Source organism: Globicephala melas, chromosome 1, assembly GCF_963455315.2.
Source record: "Globicephala melas chromosome 1, mGloMel1.2, whole genome shotgun sequence".
NCBI lineage: Eukaryota > Metazoa > Chordata > Mammalia > Artiodactyla > Delphinidae > Globicephala > Globicephala melas.
Window position 1 is genome coordinate 173,443,036 of NC_083314.1, and position 27,550 is coordinate 173,470,585.

A 27,550-nucleotide genomic window follows, 5' to 3' on the forward strand; every position below is an offset into this window, starting at 1 on the left:
AGCCCTTTGATCTAATTGACTTCCCTCGTCCTGATCCTCTGAGTAGTGGTCCCTATTGATTAGAAAGAATTTATACTCCTGAAGGAGGCACAGGCTTGGAAACAGAACTGGGCTTATAGCTGGATAACTTTGAACAAGCTGCGTGACCTTGGATAGAAGGGTAATATAAAGTGCCTAATTAGCAAAGGGCTTAGCGCAGAGTAAAAACAATAAATACTAGTTGTTATAGTTATTACATAGTTTCAATGAAATTAAGTGACGTAGTGTCTGTAAAATGCTTCACACAACTCCTGGCCTGTAGTAGACCTTAAATAAAATGAGCTTGCTTTCCACTAAGTGAATTGTAGTGCATCTGGATTCTAGATTTTGTGGTTAAGACCCTGCAGAGAAATAGAAGTTGTCCACACCGCCGAAGCATTAAGCAAGACCAGGTGGCGAGTCCTTTGCATTTTCTGGGCCTGTTCACAAGCACATTTCTCCAACTCTGTCTGCTCAGGGAGAGCCCATGAGGATTGTCTACCGGATGCGGGGGCTGCTGGGCGACGCCACCGAGGAGTTTATCGAGTCCCTGGACTCCACCACGGGTACGGCCCTTCCCACAGACGCCGCCGCACGTTCGGTTTGAGGACTGGGAGCTCTGAGCAGCAGTTCACGACCTGGGACTTGGGGGCAGTCTGGGCAGATGCTCTCTTGCAATTCTGTTCAGAATTGAGGGGGGATTACTCCTCTGGCTGAGGAAAAACACGGTTATCAGTGGCCCCGTTCAGATACCGCTGGGGCCGTGGTGGGGCACTGGGGGAAGTGCAGCGAGCAACAAACGAGTGTTCAGGGCCCCTTATTTAGGGTTTTTGTTTTTGTTTTTTTCGTTAGTGGTTGTAATGCGTGTATTTTCACATATTTGAGTAAACAATTTTAAGTGACTTAAACTTTAAAAAAAGTTACTAAGAGTGAGACAGTGAAGTTTGATATCCAATACTGACCCCTTTTATTGGCTACGTTCTTTAGTGGAGATACGGAAAAGGGAAGTAGCCACCGGCCTGGAAGAGGGCTGTGCTTTATTCCTGGCTTCACCTCCATTTTTACTTGGCTTCCCTTTTCTTCCAGACGAAGAAGAAGATGAAGAAGAAGTGTATAAGATGGCTGGTGTGATGGCCCAGTGTGAGGGCCTGGAATGCATGCTTAACAGACTGGCAGGGATCAAAGACTTCAAGCAGGGACGCCACCTTCTAACAGTGAGTTGGAGGCAGCGAAGTGGGAGAGGCCCCCATGGACAGAAGCTTGTGACCCCTGCCACTTAACCCTAGGGGGCAGCATGGTGCCGTGGACCAGTGCAAGCCAGTGAAGGACCTGACAGCTTCCTTGGCCCTCTCTGCACTTTAGGCTCCCTCCCCAACTCCCCTCTTCCCTGCCGACTCCTCCCGAAAAACCAGCGTGATAGCAAGCCTTCCGCTATATTTCTTTAGTCACCTGTGGAACCAGTGTCTAATTGTCTTACCCCAAAAAGCTGCACTTGTGTCAATTATTATTATTACTGCTTTTTAAAATGGATTCTGTAAGTAACTCTTTAATTTTTTATAGGATTTTGTTTGGTTATTCATCCAGCTATCTCATTAGGGAAGAGTAGAGGATTCTAAAGGCATCATACATATTACACTATTGTTTTCACCTCCAGGGAACATGAGAACATACATTATTGTACCCCTGTTTTCAGTGAGCCACATGGTTCTGAGCCCCACGGGCCATGAGCTTTGGGATCTTTCTGTTTACTGGTATTAGTTCAGAGTCTGAGTTAGTACTGGCATTTCCCCCAAGACAACAGAGCATCACCTATTCCACGAGGAATTAGTGTCCTTGCCATAGTTTTAGAGACGGCAGAGATATATATACCCAGCCCACGGGAGCTACTGCTGGAGAACACTGCTGTTGAGATGCAAGCCTGACAGGAGAGCCCAGCCACCGTATCGTGTCTCCTTAAGGAAACTTCGCTGTCCTCTGTATTTCAGGGGGAGTATCTGCTGATTGTACACGACCCCTCTTGGACATTTCTTTCCTGCTTGTCCCCATGTCTTCACTCTCAGATGGTCTCATGGGTTTTGACTGGCTTTTCTTGTCAGGTGCTGCTGAAATTATTCAGTTACTGCGTGAAGGTGAAAGTCAACCGGCAACAGCTGGTCAAGCTGGAAATGAACACTTTGAATGTCATGCTGGGGACTCTCAACCTGGTAAAGAGCGTGGGCTGCAAAAGGCAAAGCATGAGCCTCGGTGGGGGAAGTCCTGGGTGGGGGAAGGACATCTCACTTCTGGGCTCAAGTGAAGTGGATTTGTGGCCTTTTCAAGCCCTTTCTGTCTAACTGATGGGCACAGAGGCTTGCATTATTCAGGCCGTTCCTTATCCTCCTGCTGGCTCACCCTGTGCTGCTGCCATGACACCCAAGAGTGTCCTTGTTTCTTTCCTGAATTCAGATGAGAAGCAAGAGGAAGTTAGTCCCTACACCAGTGCAGACTGCACCCCAGTGGGAAAGTAGTGCCACTCACCTCAGGGCAACCAGAAGGAAACCGAAACGTCGTTTTCACTGTCCTCAGAAACCCACACACCGCATGTCTCTCCATTCATGTACACGCGCACACACACGCACAGGATTTCCGGAATGTAATGCCACAAAGAACATCCTTGAGGAGCAGATCCCATGAGCAGTGAGTGGTTATGGTCTGTCCCTAGAGTGACTGGGCCTCCTTCTCCTGCAGGCCCTGGTAGCTGAGCAAGAAAGCAAGGACAGTGGTGGTGCAGCTGTGGCCGAGCAGGTGCTTAGCATTATGGAGATCATTCTGGATGAGTCCAATGCTGAGCCCCTGAGTGAGGACAAGGTGAGTGGAGCCCGGTTTGTTCACCCGCAGACATCGTCTCATTGCCAGCCATTGGCTGGTTTGTGTCTAGCTGTGTCAACCAAGAATGACTGAACCTGCCCAGCTCACGGTGACATCATTACGTTAAAGCCTGAAATCTGGATTCAGAGGAAACAAAGCTGACTATTCCAGTTGATAGACAAGGGCCTTAGTCCAACCCCTCAATTCACAGTTGAGGAAGCTCCAAGCCCAGAGAGATGAAGTGAGCCGTTCAGTATCTCATAGTCGGTTACTGTACAGTTGAAGGCCTAGAACTCAGGTCTGCAGCTCCCAGTTCAGTTTCTCTCCACTTAGCACACCCACACATTCCTCTGTTCTTGTTGGTGCTGATGGTTTGGCTAGAGATACGACCAAATGAATACCAAGCAGCCTGCATGCTCTCGGGGGAGGGGAAGATTGTGTTGGTATATTTTGACCACCTGAGACTATTAACAGAGCCACCGCAGAAAGTTAGAAAGTAATTTATGAGGTAGAACTCCCACTGCTGATTATTCCCCAGGAAGTGCTGAGACACTGTTCTTCTAGGGCTACTTCTGATGGCTCTGATGGAAATGGATGACCATTAAGGGCCCCAAAGTCCCAACCTTATTAGCGGGCCTCCCATCCTCTCTCTTACTGCAGGGCAACCTCCTACTGACGGGTGACAAAGATCAACTTGTGATGCTCTTGGACCAGATCAACAGCACCTTTGTTCGCTCCAACCCCAGCGTGCTCCAGGGCCTGCTTCGCATCATCCCATACCTGTCCTTCGGGGAGGTGGAGAAAATGCAGATCTTGGTGGAGCGGTTCAAACCATACTGCAGCTTTGATAAGTATGTTGCTTAGATTTCAGACAGCTAAACGAGAGTCCCTGTGAAAACCCTGAACTAGTTCTGTGAGACTAAGGAAGAATCACATGAGTTTCTATTAGATTTTTGTGTGCTAGTCTGGCCTTTAAGGGGCTTGGTCTAACTGGGGAGGCAAAAAGTAAAATACATTGTGTTAAAGTAGCACCTGGCGAGGCAGAGAAGAAGTGGTTGGTGACACGGTAAGGAGATACGACAAGCTGGAGGGAGTCATGTGTGCAAAAGCATGAAAATGTAAGACGGGGTTGGGGGATGGGGGGCGTGGCAGGAGCCGGATGAGAAGGGTATGCTCAGGAGTTTACACTTGATCCTATATGCCATTGAAGCTTGTCAACCAAGAAAAGGACGTGATCGGCTTTTGTTCCTCCTTTCACACACTCGGGGTCTTTGCTCTTTCCTCCTAGGTATGACGAAGATCACAGTGGCGATGATAAAGTCTTCCTGGACTGCTTCTGTAAAATCGCAGCTGGCATCAAGAACAACAGCAATGGGCATCAGCTAAAGGATCTGATTCTCCAGAAGGGAATCACCCAGAATGCACTTGACTATATGAAAAAGCACATTCCCAGTGCCAAGAAGTAAGCGGCACCGCTGTCAGAGGGGCTGCTTTCCTTCCCCTCTTCCTGGTTCCTTTTCTCCTTCATCGTCTTGGCATCCCTCTGCCTTCCTTGGGGTCTCCCTCCCTTCTGGAAGCTGTCAAGGTGACTCTGCAGCCCTTGGGGCTGTGGGAGAGGATGGCAATTTGTTGGCTTCTGTTTCGAGGGAACAGAAACTTCTATCTGGTTTCACTTCAATCTGGTTTCTCAGCTGAGTTGGGTGGTCCTTTGTGATTCTTTATGGTACGCTTGTAGGGTCACATCTAAACAAGCCAGAATCAACAGCCGGTTTCTAGGTGGCCTTTGCTTCTCTGGCCTGCTCATAAGCCTCTCTCTGCTTTGCAGTTTGGATGCGGACATCTGGAAAAAGTTTTTGTCTCGCCCAGCCCTGCCGTTTATCTTGAGACTTCTTCGGGGGCTGGCCATCCAGCACCCTGCCACCCAGGTGAGTAACTAGCATGCAGCACGGGCCTTATTCTGGAGCAGGACACGTCATGGGAGGGAACCACACCCTCTCTCCTCATCTGCCACGACTGAGTGAAGGTAACCACCTTGATTAGCCTTGAGATGGGAGTTGCCCTAATATATAGGACTCCCAGATTAGAAGGACTCTCAGAAGTCATCTGGTTCATCTCTCTGTGTGCAGACAGGACTAAGTTCATTTGTGATTTCCTCATTCAACTCATTCTTATGTGGGGCTTCTTTATCTCACAGCTTAGCTGAGCAGCAGTTGTGAGGGTGTGGCTGGCCAGAGGGTAAAAAGAGTTTCGATTTCTGGCTGTAGTCCCTGGGACATTTGTAATGCCATCACTACCATTTTCTGCTCTGCCCCAGGCAGCCAAAAACTTGGTTCTCAGGGAGGCCCAACCCTGTCCGCTGGGTTGCTCCTTCCTGATAGTCACTGGGCTGAGCTATCTGTTACTCTCACAAACCCTAATTGGCCCAGACAGGTGGCCAGTCTGGATTTGTTTTTTTTTAATTAAACTTTTTATTTTGAGATTATTGTAGATTTACACGCAGTTGTTAAGAAATAATACAGAGACGTCGTGCGTACCCATTACTTAGTTTCTTTCAGTGGGAACGCCTTGCAAAACTATAGGAAATTTATCACAGCCAGGATATTGACATCCATGCAGTCAAGATTCGGAACTGTTTCCTTGCCGCAGGGATCCCTCTTTTTGTCCTATTTGTTTGTTTGTTTGTTTATTTATTTAGGCTGTGTTGGGTCTTTGTTGCTGTGCAAGGGCTTTCTCTAGTTGCAGTGAGCGGGGCTACTCTTTGTTGCGGTGCGTGGGCTTCTCATTGCAGTGGCTTCTCTTGTTGCGGACCATAGGCTCTAGGCGTACAGGCTTCAGTAGTTGCGGTGCGTGAGCTCAGTAGTTGTGGCTCGCGGCCTCTAGAGCGCAGGCTCAGTAGTTGTGGTGCACAGGCTTAGTTGCTCCGCGGCATGTGGGATCTTCCCAGACCAGGGCTTGAACCCGTGTCCCCTGCGTTGGCAGGCGGATCCTTAACCACTGTGCCACCAGGGAAGTCCCTATCCTTTTATAGCCGCATCCACCTGCCCTGGCAACCACTGATCTTCTCCATCTCTGTAATTTTGTCCTGTCAAGAATGTTGTATACTAAATGGAATCATAAAGCATGTAACCTTTGGGGATTGGCTTTGTTCACTCGGCATAATTTTTTGGCGGTTTGTCCTGGTTGTTGTATATATTAGTCGTTTGTTCCTTCTTACTGCTGAGTAGTGTCCATGGCGGGGGTGCACCGTGACGCGTTTAACCATCACCCATTAAAGGGTGTCTGGGTTGTTGCCATTTTGAGGCTGCTATGAATAAAGTGGCTGTGAATGTTCACGTGCAGGTATTTGTGTGAATAAGTTTCCATTTCTTTGGGGTAAATGCCCAAGACTGCAGTTACTGGCTTGTGTAGTAGTTGCATTATTTTGTTTTACAAGAAGCTGCCAAACTGTTTTCTAGAGGCTGCACCGCTTCACATTCCCATTGGCAGGGTGCGGGCGGTCCGCTTTATCCGCATCCTCGCCAGCATTTGGTGGTGCGTCAGCCGTGCTGATAGACGTAGAGTGATGGTTTCAGAGTGGTTTTAATTTGTTTTCTCTGATGGATAATGACACTCACTGCACATCTTTTCATGTCTTTCATCTGTCTGTCTGCTTCAGTGAAATGTATGTCCATATTTTTGGCCCATTTTCTAGTAGTAGTGTTTGTGTTTTCAGTGTTGAGTTTTGAGAGTCCTCAGGGCTGCATTTTTTGGTGGTTGTTTAGAGCTGTCTATCTTGAGTATAGTTCCACATTCTCATTTAGTGATCTGTTCTGATAACTCACTCCAAAAATGTGGTTAATTGGCTACAGTAAAGGTTCTTCCATATGCCTCACTCAAATAACTATAGTACTCAACTTTTGTTCAGTTCAGTGGAAATAGTGATAATTATTACACTTTACGGATAATTCTTCCTACGTAAGAGTTTTTCACTTATTTTTTTTTCCCCTATCCTTGTAACATCTTTATTTTGAATGTGGGTAAGTCAAGGGACGGAATTGTCATTTGGCCAGTGGCAACACATTGACCTGAGAACTCAGGTCAGTGGATTCCAAGCTTATTCTTAGTTACTAAATTGAATTCTTTTTTAAAAACAAGGCTTCGTCTAGTTAGATACTTGGCATTCATACTTCTGACCATTCACTTCTCTTTTAGCACGTATTTATGTAGTGCCTGTCGTGTACCTGTGCTGCGCTAGGTTGAGGCAACGTTGGCAGATGAGACAGTCACAGCTCCCTCTGGGAGCTTACTGTCTGGTGGAAGATAGAGCCGAGGACATAGTGATAACAGAGCTGGGGGTAAATGCAGTGTGGAAGGAGTCAAAGGGAAGGGGATTTCTAAGAGGAGAATAGGGCGCCCGCAGAGGTTCAGAGGTGAGAGAGCTTAAAGCATTCCAGGAATTGAAAGCAGTTGCATTGGAGGTGAGACGTGGCAAGAGCCGGCACTGGAGATGTAAGCGTGGATCCACATCACATGCCCCACGGAGAAGAGTGTGGATTGTCTCCTGAGGGTAGTGCGCCTGGCCGTACCCTAGAGGACGAATTGGATGGAGGTGACAAGGGAGGTGGGAAGAACAGTTGGCAGGCTTTTATTGTGATCTAGGTGAGAGGCCATGGCGGCTGAACTCCAGTTAGTGAGGTGGACAGTGAATGGATTCGACAGAGATCTGGGAGGTGGAATAAATGGGACTTGGAGATTGATTGCACGTCGGCAGTGAAGAAGCTGGGTGAATCAAGAACTCCGTTCCGTATCTGGACTGAGTGACAGGAGTGGTGATGCCATTGAAAGAGATGGGGAACTAGGAGGTTTGGGAGTGAGTGAGGGGGAGGAGAGTCTGTGATGTTAGATTATTAGTGTGTGCTCTGTCCTCCTAACTAGAGTGTAAGCCTCAGGTGGGTAGGAGCTTCACGTGTGTGCACACACGTGCACACAGTACACAGCCCGAATGTTAAGTCTAGGGGACCCGTGGAGTATTCAGTAGGCAGTTGAACTACGAGTTCAGCGTTGAGGAGCATGAGACAAGAGACAGCCTGTCATTTCGCTGAGGTTGAAGTGGACGCGTACCTGCTGGGAAAATAGATCTATGAGCTAGTGAGTGACCTGAGTTGAGTGCTGAGCTTTCACATTGCAAGTTGGCTTTGTTGTTGTCGATTTATTGTCAACTGTGTGGTAATTGGCATCAGCTCACCAGTGATGGGGTGGTGCGGATTTCGCAGTGAGCTCCCCTGGAGAGCTTTTGCGGATTTCCCCTGCCTTCAGTGTTGTGACGTTCTCCCACCCCTGTGGATAGTGTGGTGCTGTCGTGTAGCAGCTGCCGGCATTTTTAAGCACAGGAGGTTTTTGTTTACATCTATTTCTTTCTAAGTTTTTTCTTATCCCCACTCCCACGTGTAGTTGTACATCTGGAATCCCTAGGTCGAGAAAACTGCTGTGCTCCTGGGTTTGGTGGACGCGGATGAAGAGCTCAGCACAGCCCCCGTGAACATCAAGGGCCTTCTTTGCTTGGTGTGGTTGCTGAGTTCACCACTGAGGCCTCATCAGGGGCTGCTTCTCCAGGGACTCTTATCTGAGCCCCTCTCACTTTCACCGTGCTGAGCACTTTACGTATGGCATCTGATTTAATCCTCATGGCGGCCCTGGCCTGCCCCCATTTTATAGACAGGGTTATGGAGACTGAAGAGCGTGGTGACTAGTCAGAGGTTGGTGGCAGAGCCTAACCTCCTCCATTTGTCCGAATCTCTTGAAGTGTAAAATCAGAGAATCTGATTGAAACCAAGCAGATGACATGAGATTGTGCACAGTTTTTAAACCTTTAAGCTCCTGAGAAGAACACTTGTTTACATAATTGGAGGCCTTCATCTCTTTGGTCCCTTCTTGACAGGTTCTGATCGGAACTGACTCCATTACAAACCTGCATAAACTGGAGCAGGTGTCCAGCGATGAGGGCATTGGGACCCTGGCAGAGAACCTGCTGGAGGCGCTGCGGGAACACCCTGACGTAAACAAGAAGATAGACGCAGCCCGCAGGGAGACCCGGGCCGAGAAGAAGCGCATGGCCATGGCCATGAGGCAGAAGGCTCTGGGCACGCTGGGCATGACGGTACAGCCACGCCCGGGTCCCCGCATTCTTGCCTACCCTGTGGCGCAGTCATTTGTGCTCTGGGGTTTCAGAGCTGGGGTTGGGGATGGTGAAGGTGAAGGCTGTGGGCAGGGGGTCGGTGTACTGGGCACGGCGCTAGGTGCTTCACCTTCTTTCATCTTCCCGACAACCCTTAGATGTGTGACTATCATCGTTCTATACGGATGAGGCTCAGAGGTTAAATGACTTAACAAGTTCGCAGAAGCATTAAAAATGGTGATAATCATTGTTTATCAAGGATTTACTATATGCCAGGCACTGTGCTTAGGCAGCCTCCTTGTAAGATTGTATTTAAGCCCTCATGTGCTTTTCTGAGAGGTTGATTTTACACCCATTTTTCAGATGAACTAATTGAAGCTAAGAGGTGAAGTAAATCAGCAAGGCACATAACTAACAAGTGGCTGACAGGCGTTTGAACCTGGGTCTGTTCGACAAGAAGGGCTCTGCTCTTCTGTCCTACCTTGGAGGAGGCAGAGGTCCTGTGAGGGCCTTCTCCAGACCAGCGAACTTGAGTGTCGGCAGTTTTAAAACTCCCATGGGAACAGTAAATGACTCATGCTGCAGCGGCCCTTGTCAGCCGAGAGTCGGTCTTGCTGGCGCAAAGAAAGGGGGCTTCTTTGTTGGCAAGTGGCAACTTGCCAGGGCTCTAGCTGGATGGTTTCCTCTGCTTCAGTGGTTCCTGTAGGAAGAGAATAGCAGGAGAATCTGGGTCTTTACCCTCATTAGAAGCCAACTAAAGAGATTTCCTTTCAGTGCAGCAGTCCTTTTCATGTATGTGGAAGGTCAACCCTGTGCCTGCGTGTCCCCAAGCTGCAGTGGGAGGGTGCGTGGAAATTCCTGTCTGACGTGCCACCTGGGGTTCCCCTTACAGACCAATGAGAAGGGCCAGGTCGTGACCAAGACGGCGCTCCTGAAGCAGATGGAGGAGCTGATCGAGGAGCCGGGCCTCACATGCTGCATCTGCAGGGAGGGGTACAAGTTCCAGGTGCGGTCAGTCCCAAGCCCCGGTGGCCTCCCTCGCCTGAGGCCTTTTTGTTCTTAGGCCAGAGTCAAGGCTCGTATCTTAGGGCCAGCTGTCCTCTCTAAAGGTGGGAAGGCAGACTGATCTGAACGGTAGTCTTCATCGTCATCAACAGCTACCACTCACTGGGTCCCTTCTGTGTGCCAGGCCCTGTGCCCAGAGCCTTTATGTAAACTGGGTAATTTTATCTTTAAACCTGTAAAAAGCCCTAATTTATGGATGAGAAAACAAAGTTCACGTAGCAGAGCCAGAGTTCTAGCCCAGGCTTTTCTGACTTCAGACCTGGGGCTTTTAAAAACACATCATGCTGCTTCCATATTCAGATAACCTGGGGAGAAGGTCAGGACCTTGGCTTTCTGGGCTCCACCTAACTCGATTTAACACCCAAAGGAGCACAACAGCAAGTGACCAGTTTGCTCCCCTAAAGGCCTAAAAGTCATCCCTCTTCCTCTCCAGCTTGAATTTATTACTTAGCGCCCAAGCCTGTCGAAGGGGCACTACCCTGGGCCACGAGCCCTGTAAGTCCTGCTGTGACACAGGCTCCTTGGAGCTTTCTGGTCAGTTTTGAAAAACAAGTGACTTAACAAGAAGGCACTTTATTCTTCATTTTCAGATAAAAGAAGCAAAAAGGAAGGGACCGTTCAGGCTCGCATTTCTGCCCTTCTGTCTCGCAGCATCCACTTTATTTCAGTTGCTCCCCACAACCCTCATTTCACTGGGGCTCTGCCCAGCCAAGTGCTTAACCAGGAGACTGAGGGGCTCACCATCACCCCCTTTCCTGAATGCATCCCTTCCTAGGATCGTAGACCCTCAGGGCCCCTCTGCTCTGCTTCACCTCCTTTCACAGCCTGCCTTGGAGTTTCACCTCTCCTCCTTTTTATGTTATCTATCTTTGCAGCCCACCAAGGTCCTGGGCATTTATACCTTCACCAAGCGGGTAGCCTTAGAGGAGATGGAGAACAAGCCCCGGAAACAGCAGGGCTACAGCACCGTGTCCCACTTCAACATCGTGCACTACGATTGCCACCTGGCTGCCGTCAGGTGGGCCTGGTTCTTGCGGAGTGGCTCCTTCACTAGGCCTCCCCTTGCATGTGCTTCAGTACTAGCCCTGTGTGACTTCAGGGGAGCGGGCAGCTCGCCAGAGGCCCTGGACTGGGAGGGGGTGGGACTGCCATCCCTGAGGCTTTAATTCTCTTCCTTAGGCTCTGCAAAGTATGGTGTCCTACCTTCAGCCATACAGGCCCAAGTGCCATTCCTGCCATATAATCTGGAAAAGATACTTGGCTTTTGGGCCAAGGCTGGTGAGAGCAGCCTTGCTTACTAGAGGCGGTGAAGCTGGCATTTACCATCGTGGTTACAAATGGCTGCTCCTCTCTGTAGAGTCAGGCACACGGGCCAGCACTTCCTTAGTGTCAGCAAACCCTCCTCCACCCCTATGCGCCCAGGTGCCTGGTTGCCAGATTAATTCCAGCAGTCACTTGTCCCTGCTCTCCTCCCAATCCAGGCTGGCTCGAGGCCGGGAAGAGTGGGAAAGTGCCGCCCTTCAGAACGCCAACACTAAGTGCAACGGTCTCCTTCCCGTCTGGGGGCCCCATGTCCCTGAGTCAGCTTTTGCCACCTGTCTGGCAAGGTGAGTGTGGAGCATCTTGCATGGTAGAAAAGAGAGGATTCCCAGGAGATGGGGGAAGATCAGCTGTCAGCCCCGGCCCCGGGGAAGCCATCTCCTGTCACCTTCATCAGGAATCTGTGTCTGTCTTTGCTTCCTGACAGAGGAGCCCATCCGGAAGAGAGGGGACTCTGCTGGGAGAAGCCAGCACCCTCAGCGTCTGGGGCCCCAGGTGGAATCTCTGGTTATCTGCTACCTCTCCTCCTTTGCTGATCTTAGGACACAAAACACAGGACCCCTGACTTGGTCCTTGAGGCCAAAATTTCTCAGAGTTCACTTCTATTTCTCTGAGGTTTAAATAATGAAAATAGCTTGATGGCGTGGGGAACGTCGGGCTCCTTTCAAAGCCTCCCTTGTCCTAAGATCCAGAGTAGAGTAGCGAAACCTTCTGTGAGGTCCTCATCTCTTGCAGATGCCTTGTGCAGTGGTGCCCCACTCCAAGTCCTATTGTAAAGCTCGGGGATGAAAAGATACTTACCATAAACCAGGCACTTGGCAGTAATAATGATGAAAGTCATGTTGGGCAGCATGCGGAACTGCTTACCGAGTGTTGTTATTATACACGTTCTACAGATGAAGAGACTGAGGCACAGACTTACTCAGGGGCAGAGTCCAGGTGGTTGGTGATGTACATTGACATAGGAAGACCTTTTATTTGGAGGTTGAGGAGATGATTCTTATGGATGGATCATCTTTCAGTCAGAATGAATAAGTTCTACATTTCTTCTCTCAAAATGCACTTCCAGATGTGGTCACATTATGTCCTATGACATTAGTCCATCAAGAAATGCACCCCCTGCTCCCCCCCCCCCGCCCCCAAACCGGCACGTTCTCCTCAAAGCTTGGAGAGCATCGTGTTCAGTCACAGCAGAAACAAAAGTGTGCTCTGCTCTTGTCTTCCCCCGAGCCCAGCCCTTGTCCTTGACTCCCCCTTTCATTCTCGATCCGTCTGTGTAACCTTCACAGCCATCAGGCCGAGGGGGGCTCTGCCTTCCCAGCTGGGTCTTCACCAGGGAGCTTGCTTCCGCTTCACCACCTGTTCTCTTCTCCCAGGCACAATACTTACCTCCAGGAGTGCACGGGCCAGCGGGAGCCCACGTACCAGCTCAACATCCACGACACCAAGCTGCTGTTCCTGCGCTTCGCCATGGAGCAGTCCTTCAGCGCGGACACTGGAGGGGGCGGCCGGGAGAGCAACATCCACCTGATCCCGTACATTATCCACACCGTGCTTTACGTCCTGAACACGTCAGTACCGCGCGCCTCGGGTTCCTTTGCCCGACAAGCTCTCCCGGCTTGTCTGTAGCCGCTCTAGTTAGCTCTAGAACGAATGAATGGCCCCAGGCAGCCTTTACCGAAGTAGGAATGTTCATCTGCGCCTCTTTGGAATCACACAGAATAAAGAGTACGGTGGCTTCCTTTTCCAAAACTGTCTCATCTACCAGCACGGGCAGCCAAGGGCTGCCTCCTTGGACTGACCTTCAGCCGAGAGGGGAGCAGGAAGTGGGAGAGGCCAGATCATCGAAGCTTCTACTTCAGTGTAGCTGCTACTTGCAAGACTATTCCCTTGGATGGGGGGGGCCATGGGTCACTGTCAAAGGCACACAGGCTGTTCCAGGTGAGCGTTTCACAGCTGGAGGATGTGGCAGGACCAAGGGCCTGGACTTGCTATCCCTGTCCCTTCAGTGAGTGAGGCTTCTGGCAGCTGTGAGTGGGGAGGTGTTGTTGAAGATTATTTGGGAAAGTCAGCTGAGAAGGAAGGTAGCCCAGAAAAAAAACAGGCCTGTGCTTCAGGCCTGAGCAGTGCTGATCGCTGGTGTCCGTGGGGCCTTTGACAGAGCCGTTGCCTCTTTTTGGCAGCAGTGGGGTGGAGGGGGCCGCCCCAGTCTCCGGGGAGCAAAGCAGACCCAGAGAGGCCGCATGATTTGTCTAGCAGAACAGAGCTGGTGGCTTCCGATGTCACTGTGTCTTTGAAATGCCAGACGCTCGTAACTCATGCTTAGTTTCCTTAGTTGGGGAGGGAGCGGGCTGTGTCCTGATGGTCTCGGTCAGTTAGAGGCCAAGCCGGAAGCTGCACGAAGAGGCACTGTTTCCCGCCACAGCCTGCTTCCCTCGCTGGTTCACGCTGGTGTGAGCTTGGTCACGGTGGGCGTGGGGGAGCGGGGGGCTGGTTGAGCAGGGATTGCTGCCTTTGGTGGGACGTTTGTATATGAAGGCGAGTGTGTCACACACAGCGCGAGCCAGCGCAGAGTGGAGCGGGTCGTGCGATGGCACAAAGCTTCTGATTTCCAATTCTGGACACTCCAGTCTAGTGTAGCCGCCTGTTCCATCTGTGTTCATCCATGGGGCAGAAGCGTGCCTGGTGTCCCCGTACCATCCCCCCTGCTTTCCCACAGTCCAGTGCCTGGCAGTGCCATGTGCAGACCTGGTAACTTTGATTCAGCTGCTACTAGTGTTGTGTTTTTATTTCCAGGGAACTAGGATGGGGCGTCAAGCACTCTTGGCCTGAGAGCACCATCCAGGTCGTGAGGAGAGAGTGTAGCCAGAAATACGTGATAAGGAAGTGGTCTCTCAGTGCCCGTCTAGTGACCTGTCGAAGCTTCATTGCAGGTGGAGAGTCCACGCTGGGAGAGCTCTGGAGCCAGATTGCCTGGGTCAGAGCCCAGTTCCTTCACTCGCCACTGTGTGGCTTTGGGCAGAATATTTACTCTCTCTGTGCTGTAGTTTCCCCTTCTGTAATGTTGGGAGAGTACCCGTCTCATCGGGTTATCGTGAGGATTAAATGAGATAATCCATGGAAAGCTCTTAGAAGGGGCTTGGCGTTAAAGTTGATGATTACCATTGTTGCTGCAGTTCAGGCAAAAGCGAGAACGAGAAGCAGTGCTCGCCGGGAGGAATCTGTTCTAATGGAGGAGAGAGGACACAGACACATAAAAGAACACACCACGATAGCCTAGGAAGGGCACCGGCTGCAAATGCCGTGTGAACAGTTAGCTGTACCGAGACTCGTGGAGTCGGGGAGTGTGGGCTGTGGGCTCAGAGACTCTGGGTTTGCTGACTGGTTTGGTGACTTTGGTTGTGTCACTTCACTCCCCGGGCCTTCAGATACCCTGGTAAAGAGGTGCCGGCTGTCACCTTCCAGAGTTGTCAGGACACGTGGATGGCGGAGTGTTTGTGAATGTGCCGGACACGCGCAATTGGAATTGTGCGGAGCTGGGCTGGGGGGTGGGGGACGAGGAAGATGCCCCCGAGAAGGACTGGGGCGGGGCTGGGAGTGCCCCGCTTGGAGAGGAGGCGGGAGGGGCGGTGGAGGACGGGTGGGGGGTTCCGTGAGCCGAGCGCTCAGGAAACGTAAAAGAAGACGGGAGATTGAGCAAGCCTCCTCCCCTCTTGCTGCTCGTGCCCTGCTTCTGCCCTGGTTTCATGGTGCTCCTTTTGTTCCAGAACCCGAGCAACTTCCCGAGAGGAGAAGAACCTCCAGGGCTTTCTGGAGCAGCCCAAGGAGAAGTGGGTGGAGAGTGCCTTTGAAGTGGACGGGCCCCACTACTTCACTGTCCTGGCCCTCCACGTCCTGCCCCCCGAGAAGTGGCGAGCCATACGCGTGGAAATCCTGCGGCGGCTGCTGGTGACCTCTCAGGCCCGGGCAGTGGCTCCGGGGGGAGCCAGCAGGTCAGTGCTCGCCTCGGGAGGTGCCTGCTTCAGGGGGCCGTCTCCTGGGCCGCCCGTCGCCCAGACTCTGTAGCCGCTGTGGGTGAGAGCTGCCCGCGGCGCGCAGGTGCTGAGTGGAGGCGCCTCGCTTGACTCGGCAGTGGAGCCTGAGCCTTCCCGGCCGGTCACACCAAGAGTCGAGGCCTGACGCCGCTGGGTGCCTGCCCCTCTGGGTCAGCTCTTCAGGCACTAGAAGTGTGGGGCCAGGCTTAGCCCTGGGAAGTGTCCTCAGAGAGGAAGCCAGCCAGGCACAGGGTGAGACTTCTCAGGAGAAGGGTTAGGGTCGGCAGGCAGTTGAGACAGGTAGCCAGGTGTTCCGAATCTTGCTGGTCTGCGCATAAACTAGCAAAGCTTCCTGGGGGCTGTGCTCGGGGATGTTCCTTTCTGGTATTAAAAGCTCCTCATCTCCCTCCTTGGTCACATTCCTATCCCGTCTGCTCCCACGTTCCACGAGCCTTCTTTCTTTCTCTGCTGTTGGTGTGGACACCTCCCTAAGAAGGAAGGCATTTCAGGAAGGAGGTGGTCTTTGTCTTCATGACCCCGTGCTGTGATTTGGGCAGCTGGGAGGTGTCTTGAGGCAAACAGCTGCAGACGGCGGCAGCGAGGAGCCCTTTGCGACGAGTGCACAGGTTGCGCCACCCCGAGGGGCTCCTTGGCGCTACTCGTGGCCCGTCGTGGCCCCGAGCGGCCTGCCCTCCCTGGGCTACAGAGTAGGCTAAGAGTTGTCAGCTTGCTTCTGCCCTTGAGGGAAACCTGCTTCATTCTGGGAAGGTCTGTCCTCCTGTGTCTGCTTTCGCCAGCATCCGAGGGGACATTTCCAACAGGGGTGCAGGGAGGAGCTTTTAGGCCCCTGAGGATGACAGACCAAGTGGAAGCAGCCTTGGCCTGAATTTGCACACCTGGTGTCTCCACCTCCATCAGCTCTGATTTATCAAGTCGCTAGTGGTAGGCACCTCGTGGCCCGGGGAGACCGGGTTGGAGCTCTGCTGTTGGGTCCAGCCAGTGCCAGCCTCTGTGTAGAGCAGGAGGGGGCCGGTCTTGTTAGATTCCTACCTAGCCCCTGCCCCTATTCCAAACATAGCACTTTCCAGTGTTAACCAAGAGTCTAAAGCATTAATAGTTAACTAGCTGCTGGGAGTCAAAGGTTAGATCTGGAAGATACTCAGCTGTTGATAAGCCAGGCTTGGCCTGTATCCATAGCACGCAAAGTAGCTATTCACTGGGCACAGGCTCTCGGTGACAGGTGTGAAATCTGAACCCACAGGAGCTGTGTTGCTTTCAATTAGGAGACTGGAATTCATTACTGTCCCAGGCAGTTAAGGAAAAGCTGATTTGGTCACGGCTTAATTAGGAAATCCAGTGTGAGCTGCACTCATGAGTTGCCATTTCCTCTGTAGCAGTTTAGTCACCTTTACTAATTAACCTGAAATAATTAAGTTGGGCAGGGCCACTCCAGATTCGTGCCACCAATGCGAAAGAGCTGCAAGAAGGAGCGGCCCTGGCGGGGTGTCAGGGTGTGAGCAGGGTGCCCTGGAAGCAGGGTGGCAGAGTGCTGGCCATCAGCACGGTGTGGGACACCCTGCAAGGAGGGACATTTAGAGGGTGACCTCCTGGTGGTTGGGGCAGTGCCACTGGCAGCAGGCTTTGTCCTCAGCCCATTATGGGGTGGGGGGCGGCAGCAGGTACACAAAACTCTAGGAGTCCACACAAGAGAGTTGCTCTCTTCTGCGGGTTTTACGTTCAGGAAGAAAGATTCTTCTGCCAGGAACTTGCAAGTGTTTAAGCCTGGGACTTTACTAGGCTTCCGTCAGAGCCTTTTCTGTTTCCTTGTCTGCCAGCGCACAGAGTTGCAGAGAAAGAATTCTCATCGTCGTCCACAGGCCCACCTCGCAGTAGTTTTCCCTTTCGGCTGCAGCATCCTCATGCGTGGCGGTCGGGGAGGAGGTGGGCGCTTTGGAGATGTTGGGGGGAGGGAGGGTACAGGTAGCATACCTTAGCGAACAGAATTGTCTCATTTTATTATTTTACTTTACTTTGGTTAATAACTTAAACATTGACTGAGTGTAGGTGTGGTTGGCCTGTCTCATGCTAGGTAGTCCATTCACCTGAGGCCCATGCAGTGTAGTTTTAGCTTCTAGATGAATAACATCTACGCTTGTCTGATGTTTATGATTCTAGCGTATATAAACACATGGTGCGTGCATGTACACACATTTTCATACTAAGTTCTGGTGCCTTTGGTGTGGGCTCTGTTCCAGGGTGGAGAGTCTCCATGACAAGGGTTTATCTAGCCTTTACTTATTACAGGTATGAATGCAGTTTGCAGACAAAACCTCTCCTAGATCTTGGGCTGTAGAAACCAAGTCCTAGCACCGGCACTTCACTCACCGTGCAGAGTGGGTGCTGGTCGTTCTGTACTTCATGGTGGCTCTACCTGCAGTAATCATTCCTCAGACCAGGAGCGTCTGCTGAGAAGGCGGTGGACGCTGTTGGCAGTGACGGCCCTCTGTGTTCCGAGGGCTTGGCTGCTCTCTAATCCCAGACTGCGTCACTGGATTAAGTAGCAGCGATGCTGGTTAGAAACGAAGGGGTGCGGTGAGCTCTGGGATTAGCCCGGGATTTCGGAGGTGTTGGGCCGGCTGTGGCTCGCATCCGAGACGTCACTGTTGTCCGACGCCAGGTGTCCACCAGCTTGCTGGTTTTAACATGGCACGCGGTTGGCAGATTACTGTGTGAGACTGCTTTAGGTGTGCTGGCTGCTGGTAAAAACTCTCCAAGAGGGAATGTGAAGACTGAAGTAGAACCTTGTTTCCTCCTGCATTTATTAGGTCCCGTCAAGTCCGAGAGCGCTAAACACAGGGAAACACGGGACTCTGTGGCGACTCTTTAAGGCAGTAGTCTTTTGGCTGCCGTGTTGCAACTTACGTCTCCCTCTTTCCCATTTTCCCTGGCTTAGCAGAGTCGCTACTAAAGATGACTGTGTCACGCAGCGTCTTGTGGTGAATAAACCTCTGGGTCCCAGGGCTTCAGAAGCTCTGACCCGTGGCCGTGTTCCTCTGAGAAGATGGCAAGTGGCTGGAGCTGAGTGATGCTCAGTGCCCGTGACTCTTCCCCTGCTCCCAGAATGCTTGGCTCTGTCCTTGGGAGTATCCTCCCGGGGTCTTCACGGACATGGGATTTGGTTTTATTTTCCAGGCTGACAGACAAGGCGGTGAAGGACTACTCTGCTTATCGCTCTTCCCTTCTCTTTTGGGCCCTCGTTGATCTCATTTATAACATGTTTAAGGTAAGGAGGCCGCTGGGAGCGTGGCCGGGTTTGGCAGGGGCGTAGACGTCTGTGCTTGTGGCTCTGACCCTGCCTCGGCAGCCGGCTCCTCCATCAGCCTCCCCCGAGAAACAGGCCGACCCGCCGTGGGGAGGGGTTTACCCTCTAGCTCCGACCCCTGCGTGTGTAGACTGCATTTGTAGCCATGACTGCTCCTGTGACCCGGTCTCAGGCTGCTGCAGACCCTCTTCTACAGGCCGCTCTCCCCCCGCTCCACCCCGAGTCACTCTCTGTTTGCTCTCGTCCCCTCTGTTTGGATCAACTCCGTTGCCCTGTGTGAGTGTAACTTATTCCAGCCCACTTTATAATAGGGACGCTCCTCTCAGCCTTGAGAGGATCAGAGGGTTTGGGGTGGTTGCTTTCATCATCTAAATGAAACAGCTGAATTAAAGCATGTTGACGAGTCCCTCTTCTTGGGGAAACGCTTGATGGTGGAGGGGGTGGGAGGAAAGAACGCATCGCCTCTCGAAGCTTGTAGGTTCATGTGACGTGTGCTTAGGAGAGGGGCTGTGAGAGGAATGAAGTGAAATTTTGTTGTTCCTGGAAGCAGAACACATCCTCCAGGGAAAAGTTGGATGTGTATGGGAGGGCCCTCTTCTTCCCTGCCTGACCTGAGCGACCCGCCCGGCCTGTGTGTCCTGTTGCTTCTCGTAGAAGGTGCCGACCAGCAACACGGAGGGTGGCTGGTCCTGCTCTCTGGCAGAGTACATCCGCCACAACGACATGCCCATCCACGAAGCTGCCGACAAGGCCCTGAAGGCCTTCCAGGAGGAGTTCATGCCAGTGGAGACCTTCTCAGAGTTCCTCGACGCCGCTGGTCAGTGTCAAGGTTTTTCATCTTTCACAGATCTTAGTGGGGCTGGCCATCGCTTTCATCTTCACACACAGGAAAAAACAGGCGAGAACCAGCCTGTGGGCCACCACCGAGGGGTCTGGGAGAGATGTGTACATACCAGGTCCCTGGTAACAAGATGCGGCCGTGACACGTGGCTCACTTCACCCCAGGTGCTGTGTTCTCATGCACGCACTTTCCCAGTCTGCAGGGCAGCCCTGTGTGAGGCGGAGCTGTGGTTATCCCCATTTACAGATGGGGTAACTGAGGCTTTGAAGGTTAAACAAATTCCCAGTGGGGCATAGCTGGAAAATCACTGGAGCCCTTTTTGGTTTCCTGGCTTCTTATGACAGTTCAGAGAACTAACATGGAGCTTACCTGTCTTCTCCTGCCTTTCGGGGACTGAGACATCTTATGTCACAGCTTCCCCCGGGGAGGTGTGGAAGATTTCAACTCTGATTCTTAAGATAAATAGTAAATATCAAAAGAGAGCAAAGAACGTCTCTGCTAGTAGGTGCTTTGAAGTGCTGTCACATGAGACATCCTCAGACAGTTCCTCATCCCCCAGCTGGTAAAAATGAAGTCATTGTGTTATACAACAAATTTGTCATCCTAATTGCAAACACATTAAAATTTGTTTGGATTTCATAACCAAGCATCAGGTGACAGCAGGGGGAGGTGACTTGGGCCAGTGCTGGGAAATCAACCCAGAATTAAAAGTCCCATGCCCTCTGAGGGTGTGGGCACTGCAGTCCAGCCCCCCATCACCACCGTCCTTTCCAAGGTAGGCTCCCAGAGCCAAAGCAGGGGGGAGCCGCACCTGCCTGACTCTTCTGTGAGCTTGTTTCCTTTTCCCTGACGGCAATTTTGTCAAGTGTGAAGAGCAAGAAAAAATCTCCCCAGATCCCCCTATCAAGAGAAGGTCGCCACTAGCATTTTCTAGTCTGTCCTCTGGGCACTGAACCCTCAAACGTTCGGAGTGATGCTCAGTGTGAATTCCTCTTTCTTCCCGGATGGAGCTTCCCCAAAGCTCCAGGCCTTTCTTCCAGTTTGGCCGTTTGTTGCGGTGGCCTCAGTGGAAGCCATACTGGACGGGCCTTTGCTGGTCTGGTGCCTCCCCCGTTACCTGTCGGTCAGAGGTTGCCACCGCTCACCACAGTTCCTTTGTTAACTTCACTAGATGCTCCCATGGGTGTCTTTTCAGCCTAGACATTTTATCTTGGCTACACTCCTTGCTTTCTTCAAGAGGTGGCCCCAACTGAGAGCAGGTAGCCTGTGTGTCTGTGTCCTCAGGGCCCAGTGCCTTACCTGTCACCCAGGGGTCTGGTGAATGTCTACAAAGACTGTCAATATGAATGTCAAAGTTCGAGGAAGAGGAGGAAGAGGCAGGCAGGGGAAGGAAGGTATTCACCTCTGTTCAGGGCTTTGCATCAGCCCTGGAGCAGGGAAGAGTGGGGGCAGGTCAGGTGGGAGGCCTCTGCCGCCTTCCACTCGAGCCTAGGCGTTTACGGCATGGCTTTATTGCTTTGTTCAAACTGGTAGGAAATTTCAGAACATCCGACACACCCTACTCAAATGCAGGGACAAAAACACCTTCCAAACCAGCAAGAGCTGATGGGCGCCAGTCTTCCTGCATTAGCCCAGACTTCAGTTTGAGTGTTGCCCCGCCTCGGGGTTAACGACCCCGCATTGGTCAAGTGAGAGCCCTGCTTGTGAGGGAGGGATGGGCCGCAGGGGACCTGATGCTGATTGAGCGAGCACCTTCTGTGCCCTGGGCACTTTCACATAACTGGCCTCATCTAATCCCCAGGGTGATGTGACGAGGACTTGTCACTGTCCCCATTTGGCAGTGGAGGAAACGGAGCTCCTGAGCTCTGGCAGCTTGCCCCAGGCCCTGGACTAGGGGTTGGGTTCTTTCACCCTACCCTGTTCCTCCCAGCCCTCGAGGGCAGTGGAGTTAGCCTTTGTTTGGCCCCAGGTCCCTCTGAGAATCTGCTGAAGGCTGTAGACACTCTCTCCAGAGGACCCCCCCGCCCCCCCTCCATTGCGCACTGAGTTTCAGTGGACTTACAGGCCCCTGCAGGGTCCATGGACCCGGGTTTAGCACCTCCGCCCTGGGGAGATCGTGAGCTGGCCGCTGCCACTTTAAACGCCTTTAATCCTGCCGCAGCGCCAGGTGTCGGAGCCCAGCTCCCCTCCCAGGAGAGAGTGTTTGCTCGGTGACTGTCTCTGTGGTCATCGCCGGTCTCCCATGAGCAGCTGTGTCCGAGCTTGTGGGAGCACAGTGTGTTTCCCGCGTGGACGCAGCCTCCGTGACTAAGGGGCTGGGGGCTGCAAGGGCCGCTGCTAAGCAGTCTCTGCCTGTTCTCCAGGTCTCTTATCAGAAATCACTGATCCGGAGAGCTTCCTGAAGGACCTGTTGGACTCAGTCCCCTGAGCACCACACGAAACGGCGGTCGACAGAGATGGAAGCTAGCCTGCCTCTGTGTTCTCCCCTCCTGTGTGTGATTTCCGCCACGGGTTGCTGCATCGTTGCTCCATCATTGCTCCTCCCTCCTCCCTCCCTCACTTTTCTTGGAGTGGCTTGGGGATTTTAGGCTTCCTGTTTTATCTCGTGTGTGTGGTGCACTAGCTATGAAGTTGTCTGTAACCCGAGCCGTCGAAGGACCTGTACATATCTAGGAGCCACGAGTTGTCCTGGCCAACTGAATACTTGAGTGTGCACATCTTGAGAAATAAACAAATGACTTAATACACATTGGAAAGGAAGGTGTTGCCTGTGCTTGAACCCCTCCTTAGTGACACTGGCCAAACACTTCTCCTTGACTGCACAGCCCTGTCTGGCGTCAGCAGGGAGGCCTGCGTGTATCACATTCGCCGTCTCTTGGCGCCAAATGGAGCCTGTCTGTTCTCGGCCAGCAAGTTGGGGCACCGCATTTGACGGCTATGATCTTTCCTGAAACAAACGCCTTGGCTTCTCTTAAGTTTTGGCCTTAAGAGCTGGAGCCCAAAGACATGTGACTTTCTAGTCCTCTGCCAAAGGCCGGCTCAGCGCAGTCTTTCTACAGCAGAGGCATTTGACGGTCCCCTGTTAACTTCAAATGGGAAATCCTTTGGTGACTTCTCTTCAGTGTTGCCATGTTGGGAGAGGGCCTGGGGCAGACTTTGAGTAGCTGCCCCTTACTGAGCGCCTTCTCTGAACCAGCATCGATTGCTCAAGGCCACCCAGCCTGTAGCTGCCAGAGCTGAGGTTTGCGCCTCCGAAGTCGTGTCCTGAACCACTGTGGCAGCTGCCTCTGGGGGCCTTGAGACCTGCTTCCCCACGTTCATGGGCAGCAGCCCTCTTAGCGAGGCAGCAGGACTCCCACGAGCCTCTCCCCAGATTGTAGGGCAAGGCTCATCCAGACATGGCCTCGCGGGGAAGAAGAGCTCGATAGTGGCTGTCTCCTTCACTTCCCTGTGAGCCACTCTGCCACCTGCTTTCCCGAGTGACAGTGTCCCCTATCTTGACGTCCAGTTTATGTGGCTCACTCCTCAGGCCAGACCATTTGGGACAGAAGGGGCCTCTAGGTCCCTTCAGAAGACTCCCAGAGCCAGGACTTAGTGTGTCTTCCCCGGAGCCCCTGACCGGGCAGACACAAGCAGGAGTGAGTGTCGTGCTTGGGCTTTAGCCAGAGAAACAAGGGCAATTTGTTGCAAGAGCCCAGCTGGAGGGACTTCCCTGGCAGTCCAGTGGTTAAGGCTTCGCCTTCCAGTGCAGGGGGTGCAGGTTCGATCCTTGGTCGGGGAGCTAAGATCTCACATGCCTCGCAGCCAAAAAACAAAAGATAAAACAGAAGCAATATTGTAACAAATTCAATAAAGACTTTAAAAATGGTCCACATTTTTTTTTGCGGTACGCGGGCCTCTCGCTGTTGTGGCCTCTCCCGTTGCGGAGCACAGGCTCCGGACGCACAGGCTCAGCGGCCATGGCTCACAGGCCCAGCCGCTCCGCGGCATGTGGGATCCTCCCGGACTGGGGCACGAAACCATGTCCCCTGCATCGGCAGGTGGACTCTCAACCCCTGCGCCACCAGGGAAGCCCACATCAAAAAAATCTTAAAAAAAAACCCCCCAAAACCCCAGCTAGAGGCAGGCAGGCCCTGGCAGACGAGAACATGCATGTGCCAAGTGCATAGGAGTGCACGGTGGTGTGGGTGGGCGACGGGGCTTTCTGAGCGACGGACGGGCTCGAGGGAGGGGGCAGCGGCCTCTAAGGGCATCAGGCGCTCACTCCTTTGTTCAGACCCCAGCTCCACCACCCTGGGTGTCTTCACAGTCTCCTCATCTGTAAAATGGGAATGTCGGTATCTACGGGGTCAGGTGGTTGCCACGTTTACGCGAGTTTACTTGGTTGCCATGTAGTAAGGAAATGGCCGCTCTTACTACTGATGAATTCATTTGCAGTCTGCAGAATCCTGGCTTTTTCTTTAACGAAGCTCCACGTCTCAGGTGAGGTCCAGATATGTCCAGCTTTGAAGGTGGATGACGGACCTTGGTCTCAGGCACACTTGCTTCTCACACTGAGCACAGCAAGTTCATTCCCTCTCGTAGGTCCGTCATCTCCCGTTTGCTGGTCGTCTCCCAGGAGACATCCCAGGTCCACGTTACCATGTGGAGTTGCTGTGACGTAACATCCTAGCAGGGAATAGATTGGAACGGCTTCGTCTGGGACAGCAAAGGCAGCGGGGGGAGTAGGGGAGGGTGCGGGGTAAACAGGTGGGACTATCCCTGCCTGCCGGGTGGCGGGCACTGATGGAGGCTGAGCCGCGCTCGTGGCAACGCCTTGGGGCCTCACGCTTTGACCGAGGGCCTTCGGAAGCTTAACCACGGCTTGGTTCCTTGGGCCTGCAAGGCTGAGGTCTCCAAGGCTCATGACAAGGTGTTCACTTCTTTTTCTCTGCCCTTCATATTTTGGTTTCTTGCAAAGTCCTCAGAATTTTGGCCTCAGCCCAGTCGCATCAAGTCTCTTGTTTTCACGGTCACAGCTTTTCCTGGTATGTACCCCTGGTGCTTCCCCGTGCCTGCTGCAGTTGCAGGCAGGTTGCCGACACGGTGGCCGCACAGGTCTGTGTCAGGTCCCAGAGTGGTGCCCTCGGCAGAGCTTGGGCAGGAGTGGAAGCTGGTCCAGGGCAAGAACTCGGCCTCCCCCAGCCTGCGACCCCTGACAGCACCAACGGACATCGGGCAGAAAAACAGTTAGTCCCTTCCTGTCCCGAACCATTTTCTGGGCTAATTGCTTCTTGGGTCCTTGTCTTTCTCAACAGGCAGCCCCACTGGGGGGGTTCAGATGGTTCCAGACTGGCCACACCTGATGATGGCCTTCCCCGCACACCTGCCCTCCTCTGCCCACCAGGCTGCTCAGCTCAGGGGTGGGGTGGGGCCTAGGAGCCAGGGCTCCAGGGAAAGGGCTTGGGGTCAGATTTGGGTTCAGAGCTGGCTGTGCAGCCTCAGTTACCTCTCCGAGCCTCAGTTTCTCCACGTGTGAGATGTGCACACCTCATCGGGGGTTAGCCAAGGGAGCGCTTATGCAGCCCGCGGCTCAGAGGAGGCTCTGGAAACATAAATTGTTGGGGTTATGAACGAGGCAGCCCAAGAAGGGCTTTCACAGGCCTGGGTGGGGTTCCATCCACGGCAGGGCTCCTACAGTGACAAGAGCTGTTTGAAGGTAGTGAGTCTTCTATCACTGGAGTTACCCAGGCAGAGGCTGGGTCTTAACCACAGACGTGCCACATGGAGGTGGTGGGGGGCAGGGGATGATGATATCAAAAGTCACTTCCAACTCTAAGGCCGGGGCAGCGGGTGGGAAGTCCAGGGGCTTTGGAGTCAGACAGTCCTGGGTTCTGCTTCTGCCTTCTTTACGCCTGGCAGACCCTGCAGGCCTCAGTAGGTCCCCTGTAAAGGCCGTGAGCAGTGCTGCCTCACAGGATAAACGTGACCATGTTTGCAAAGCGCCCAGTTCAGCGTAGGTGCCAAACACTTGTGGGTCCTGAGAAGCGTCCCACTGATGTGGGAACGAGGCTTCCGAGGGGCCTTTCATGGAGTCCTGCTGAGAGCCCCCACCCTGCCCCCCGCCCTTGACTCTGGTTGTCCCCCAGCCGGTGGGGCAGGGCTGCAGCGAGAGTGGCTCATGGGCTTCTCAGAGTCTGAAGGGAACCTGGGGGAGGCAGCAGACCAGAGGAGAAGCACCCACCTCGGGGTCCCCACCCACAGCTCTGGAGGGGCCTTCTCCCAGAGAAAGGGGAGATGCTGAGGCAGCGTGAACCTGATGGGCAGGTCGGGCCTGGCCCCCGCCTTGCTCCCCTCCGTGCTGCGCTGTGCTGCCCCCGGCCTGGCTTGGGAGAGGACAGGATGCACCCACGTGCATGGGGGTTTCCATCTCATTAACTCCTGGAAGGGTGGAGGGTGGACGGAGATCTGTCCAGTGAGCCACTCTGGGGGGAAACCAAGGCCGGGGAGGGACAGGGACTTGCACAGGCTCCTGGGTATCAGCACCGTGGGGCATGCAGCTTCACTGAGAAGCTGGTGGACGTGCCATTCAGAGGAGGCCCCAGATGTTTCCCCACATGGCCCTAACCAGCCGACATGGGCCTCGCTCCGCGGAAAGTGCTCACGGGGTGTTTTGAGCCTCACAGCCGCCCTATGAGGTTGGCACTAGAATCCTCCCCCATTTTCCAGGTGATGAAACCGAAGCCGCCCTGTCAGAAGTGGCCGAACAGGGATCTGAGTCCAAGTCCACCTGAGGCCATAGTCCACAGCCGTCATCTCTTTGCCACCTCGTCTCTGTGCTTATCCCAGCTGGACGCTCTCTTGGAAACATCTGGACTTGAGTGGCCGGGCCTGTGGGGGGCAAACAGGAAAAGCTCCCTAGTGCCCCAGAGGCTGACTTGGCACAAAGCGGCAAATTGGTTCAGGGAGCGTGTCCGGGGTGAGACACATCTGGCTGCTTTCGTGCCACCTGAGAGCCAGGAGAGTTTGTACATTTTTAAAGGGTTGGAAGAAAAACACAGAATATGCAACAGAGACCGTATGTGGCTCACAGAGCCCGAAATGTGACTCTCCGGCTCTTTGCAGAAAACGTTCACTGAGTCCTGCTTTGGAAGAGGGATTCACAGTGGGTTACAGTGAAGAGAGACGCAGGCTGGGGGCCCCCGTCGCCCCCCCGTCAGCCGTTCGAAGTCCCTAAAGTTCCCCATGCCATCCTGTGCCTGTAGTCACGCTGCCACGTGTAGATTTACAGCAAAACCCCACAGGCTGACCCCCTGCTTGCCCTCGGTACCACCTGCTGAAGACAGTGCTGGAGGTGAAACAAACGCTGTGACCAGTGACTAGGGTGCTGGTGTCGCCGTGGGACGTGGAGGGGCTGAGAGGCTCGTGGCTGTGAGTGACAGAGGTCCGATGCGAACCGGCCTGAGTGGTTAAGGGGACCTACCGTCTCACCCAACAGCAGATCCAGAGGGGGACCCAGGAGTAGCTGATCTGGGGTCTCCGAGCGAGCACATCTTGGGCCTTGTCTGTCGGCTCTGCTCCCAGGCGGCGACCCTCCAGGTCCCACAGGGCTACTGCCCCCAGGGCTCCCTGTATCGCTTCCCGCCTGGCCTGACCACACCAGAGAAAGATGGGGCCTGCCTATCCCTGCGTCAGAGCCTCGGGAAACCTCTCCCGGAAGTCCCCAGGGGTTCCCCCTCACGTCTCATGGGCCGAAGATGGGTCCCTGACCCATCTCTGTGCCAGTCCCTGTCAGGAGACAAGACAGCCCAGCTTGGCTCAGACAAAAGTGTCCCTCCCTGGGGCTGGACAGGGCAGGGACATGAATGCTCCCGGGTCCCCCCGAGCCAGAGGCAGGGGCGGGAGTGCTGTGCAGTGGGCAGCGACAGTGTCCAGCACCCCTCCCTCACTTCATCTGGTCCACACAGTCC

At 53.2% G+C, this 27,550-nt stretch overlaps 1 protein-coding gene across 7 annotated transcripts in view; it reads left to right on the forward strand.

The window, feature by feature from the left end:
- UBR4 (ubiquitin protein ligase E3 component n-recognin 4) overlaps window positions 1-24,325 on the forward strand; it is a 128,642-nt gene extending 104,317 nt beyond the window's left edge. For all 7 annotated transcript variants that reach the window (XM_060310362.1, XM_060310369.1, XM_060310384.1 and 4 more), the window contains 16 exons: window positions 497-584; window positions 1,105-1,232; window positions 2,115-2,222; window positions 2,746-2,865; window positions 3,526-3,716; window positions 4,154-4,327; window positions 4,691-4,790; window positions 8,783-9,001; window positions 9,912-10,025; window positions 10,960-11,102; window positions 11,566-11,691; window positions 12,781-12,975; window positions 15,172-15,396; window positions 18,631-18,721; window positions 19,415-19,577; window positions 21,965-24,325. In XM_060310362.1, coding sequence (XP_060166345.1) covers window positions 497-584; window positions 1,105-1,232; window positions 2,115-2,222; window positions 2,746-2,865; window positions 3,526-3,716; window positions 4,154-4,327; window positions 4,691-4,790; window positions 8,783-9,001; window positions 9,912-10,025; window positions 10,960-11,102; window positions 11,566-11,691; window positions 12,781-12,975; window positions 15,172-15,396; window positions 18,631-18,721; window positions 19,415-19,577; window positions 21,965-22,029 — 2,250 coding nt within the window. In that variant the 3' untranslated portion in view covers window positions 22,030-24,325. The remainder of the gene's footprint in view (window positions 1-496; window positions 585-1,104; window positions 1,233-2,114; window positions 2,223-2,745; window positions 2,866-3,525; window positions 3,717-4,153; window positions 4,328-4,690; window positions 4,791-8,782; window positions 9,002-9,911; window positions 10,026-10,959; window positions 11,103-11,565; window positions 11,692-12,780; window positions 12,976-15,171; window positions 15,397-18,630; window positions 18,722-19,414; window positions 19,578-21,964) is intronic.
- Window positions 24,326-27,550: the final 3,225 nt, after the last annotated feature.